Raw genomic sequence first — 3,736 nt, 5'->3', positions numbered from 1 at the left:
ACGAGCAAGACTACCTACGGACTTCCTACTCAAGGCATCTGCCACGACATTCGCTTTACCTGGATGGTAGAGAATATTACAATCATAATCTTTCAGAAGTTCTAACCATCTCCTCTGTCTCAGATTCAATTTCTTCCACTGGAAAATATACTTCAGACTTTTATGGTCCGTATATATCTCGCACGTCTCACCATAGACATAGTGCCTCCAGATCTTTATAGCAAAGATTACTGTTGCCATCTCCAAATCATGAGTAGGGTATATATGTTCACGCTTCTTCGATTTGCTAAATGCTTAAGCCACTACCTTACCATTCTTTATCAGGACGCAACCCAAACCCACTCTGGAAGCGTCACAATACACCGTGAATCCACCAGTCCCAAAGGGTAAGGTCAACACCTGAGCTGAAGTCAAACAGTTTTTCAGCTTCTGAAAATTTCTTTCACACGCGTCAGTCCACTGAACCTGACGTTCTTCTGAGTCAGCTTAGTCAAAGGTGCTCCTATCCTCGAGAAGTGTTGCATGAATCGATGGTAGTAGCCTGCCAATCCCACAAAGCTATGCACCTTAGTCATCATGGTCTGTCTCTGCCAGTCAATCACCGCCTCCACTTTCTTAGGGTCCACCTGAATACCCTCTCTAGATACGACGTGTCTAAGAAAAGCAACACTTTCTAACAAAAACTCGTACTTGGAGAACTTAGCAAACAATTGATGCTTCCTCAACGTCTGAAGTACCATCCTCAGATGCTATGCATGCTCCTCTTCGCTTCTGGAGTACACCAAGATATCATCAATGAATACAATGACAAAACGATCTAGGAACTGCTTGAACAAACGATTCATCAGTGAAGGCTGCAGGAGCATTAGTGAGTGATAAGCATCATACTACACATGTTTTCATGCCCGATTGTTTACATTTTTATGCATGATTATCCCGTTTTATGCTAGAATCACCTGTCTTTTGTTTCCTTTCTAGTTTTAGGTCATTTTTGAAGGACACCATCAATAATCAAGGGAAATACGTGTGATTACGAACCAAAATCCATCAAATTGGGCGAGGACTAGCACCCCGAGGATTGAGCACGACCTGGGCTCCGGCCGTGCTGAATTGCCAAGAAGCTATCCCCAATTGTGCCAATTCAGCACTGCCTGGACTCCGGCTGTGCTGAATCATCACAGCCTGGACTCCGGCCATGCTAAATCAGCTATATAGGCAATTTTGAGTTCTTTTGGAAAGGACACAAATTTTTGACTCAATTCTAAGACGCACACTCAATCAATTGTTTGCTATACCTCAATTGTAGACCTTGAGAGATCAAATTCATCAATTGAAGGAGGGATTTCACTTGTTCCAACATCGAATTGAAGATCAAGACAAACTTTGGGAGCATTCAAGAGGCAACTAGGGTTTGAGATTTCAAATTTGCTAAATTAGGGTTTCTCATTCAACTTGAAAGAGAATGGTGTACATGCCTTTAATTTTCTTTTCCTTATTTTGTTCCTTAATTGCTTTAACCATGCACATGAGTAGCTAGATCTTTTGAACCCATTGGGGTTCACCTTTGTTGATGGATTATGCTTAATTGTTAGATTTGTAATTGTCATTCTTGCAATCTTCTTGCTATATAGTAATAAAGGCTCGATTCAGTTAATTTGAGATGTTGAATTAATTGTTTGTGGGTTATTTCTTGACATTGAGAAATGCTTGTTACAACTGGACATTGAATAGTAAGAACTGGTAGTTAACACTTAGAGATAAGGTTGATTTACTCGCCGGATTAAGAATTAATAACTCTTAATAGTTTTAAATCATGCTTAATGCTAATATGTAGTAATCCGATAGGAAGAGATTCCATTAGGTTAGTGCAGATTTAGGAACTCAGTGAGCTCGAGAGAGGAGCGGAGTTTGATTCAGGATTTAGGCACGGGTAGCAAGATTGACAGTTTATAAAATCAACCTTAGAATTCCATCATTTAGGTTCCCTTTAGGTTTGCTTCTTTGTTACGGTTGTTTTTCGATTGTCAGTTACTGTTGTTCCTTTATTTGCATTCATATGCATTAGTTAATTATTTAGACTTCTCACACTTTATTTCAGATTAAACAACATAACGAACAGTAGTAACTTTAGGTTTACCCGATCTCCAGGGATACGACCTTGATACTCACTAGTGCTAGACCGCATCAATAGGTTCACTTCCTTAAGTGTAGGTTGCATAAGTAGCCCATCAGTGAGTCTGAACGACATTACTAAGAACTCATAATGCCTATAATGCATCTTGAATGCCATCTTCGGAATGTCTTCCTCACGGATCCTCAACTGGTGATACCCGGGTTGCAAATCAATCTTGGAGAAGTATTGTGGCTCCTTGAAGCTGATAGAATAGATCATTGATGCATTGTTATGAACCGTCACTTTATTCAACTACCGGTAATCAATACAGAGGCGTAAGGTACCATCCTTCTTTTTTACGAATAGAATAGGAGCACCCCACAGAGACGTAATAGGTTTGATAAAACCCTTATCCAGAAGGTCCTGCAATTGCTCCTTTAACTCCTTTAACTCGCCTAGTGTCATTCAATAGGGCGGTAAAGAAACAGGTTCCATACCCGGTACCACGTCGATGCAAAACTCTATCTCTCTATTAGGCAGTAATCCTAGTAGCTCTTCCGAAAATACATCGGAAGACTTGCAGACCACTTGAGTGTCCTCAATGCTACCTTTTTTACCGAGGTATCCCTGACACTCACGGCGAAGCATCTGCTTAGCTGTAATAGCTGACACGAGATTTAATGGAGTAGGTATCTGCTCACCTTTAAAATGAAACTCTGAGGCCCCCGGGATTCGAAAAGTTACTCGCTTTTCCCAGCAGTCCAACATGGCATAATGTATGGCTAACCAATTCATTCTGAAGATTACGTCGAAATCCATTACGTCCAAAATAATTAAATTGGCAACTAAATCCCAACCCTCAACTGACACCGGACACGATGGAAACACAACGTCATTCTCTAAGGTGTCACTTAACGGCATAGTGACTGACATCGGAACTTGAAGGCTAATCGGTTGGACATCTAATCTTAAAGCAAAAGTGGGCGATACAAAGGAATGGGTAGCCTCAGGGTCTAACAGAACTCTAAATTCAGAATAGCAGACAGGAATAATACCTGACAACACAGCATTAGAGGCTCACATCCTGATGAGTGAGGGTGAAGACTCTCACCTGCCGATGGCCTGACTGCTGAGAGCATGAAGCCTGACTCTGAACTCTGCTCCCAAATTGGCCTCCCATAGGCCTACCTCCAAAACTACGGGCTTGCTGGCTGACAAATTGAGATCCCCCCTTGAGAATATCCCGAAGCTGAAGGAAAAGCTAGCAAACAAGCCTTGAGGAAAAGTTGGCTGGCTGAAGTAGCGAGGAAATGCTCGAGCCATATGACCTATCTCGCCGCACCTGAAACAAGCTCGACTGGAAGCTAGGCACGGTCCCTGATGTGACCTACCGCACATCTGACAAGTGTTGGCTCTAGAACTAGAGCTATTGTAGCTAGAAGTTTGCCCACTGCCACTGAAGCCCTGGCCTAGCCTGAATCCTCTACTACCCTTCCGGTTGTGTCTACCCTTCTTGTGAGTACGATAGCCTCTCTACCCCGCGTGTTGGTTAGAACCTCCGAAGTAGCCTCCATTGCTGTAATACGACAAAGTTAGCTACGCAATGGACTGACCCTCAATCCT

The 3,736-nt window shown here is 42.5% G+C and overlaps 1 protein-coding gene across 1 annotated transcript; it reads right to left on the bottom strand.

The window, feature by feature from the left end:
* Positions 1-422: 422 nt before the first annotated feature.
* LOC125370431 (uncharacterized mitochondrial protein AtMg00860-like) lies at positions 423-740 on the bottom strand. The gene has a single exon (XM_048375821.1). The coding sequence runs from the start codon at positions 738-740 to the stop codon at positions 423-425; it is 318 nt and encodes a 105-aa protein (XP_048231778.1).
* Positions 741-3,736: the final 2,996 nt, after the last annotated feature.

This window comes from Ricinus communis, chromosome 6 (assembly GCF_019578655.1).
Source record: "Ricinus communis isolate WT05 ecotype wild-type chromosome 6, ASM1957865v1, whole genome shotgun sequence".
NCBI lineage: Eukaryota > Viridiplantae > Streptophyta > Magnoliopsida > Malpighiales > Euphorbiaceae > Ricinus > Ricinus communis.
The sequence above is the reverse complement of the archived record's forward strand: the minus strand, read 5'-3'. Positions and strand labels throughout refer to the sequence as shown.

Bases quoted from the DNA above. Each gene is read 5' to 3' on its own strand.
- LOC125370431 (XM_048375821.1), bottom strand. From the start codon at position 740: ATGGTACTTCAGACGTTGAGGAAGCATCAATTGTTTGCTAAGTTCTCC.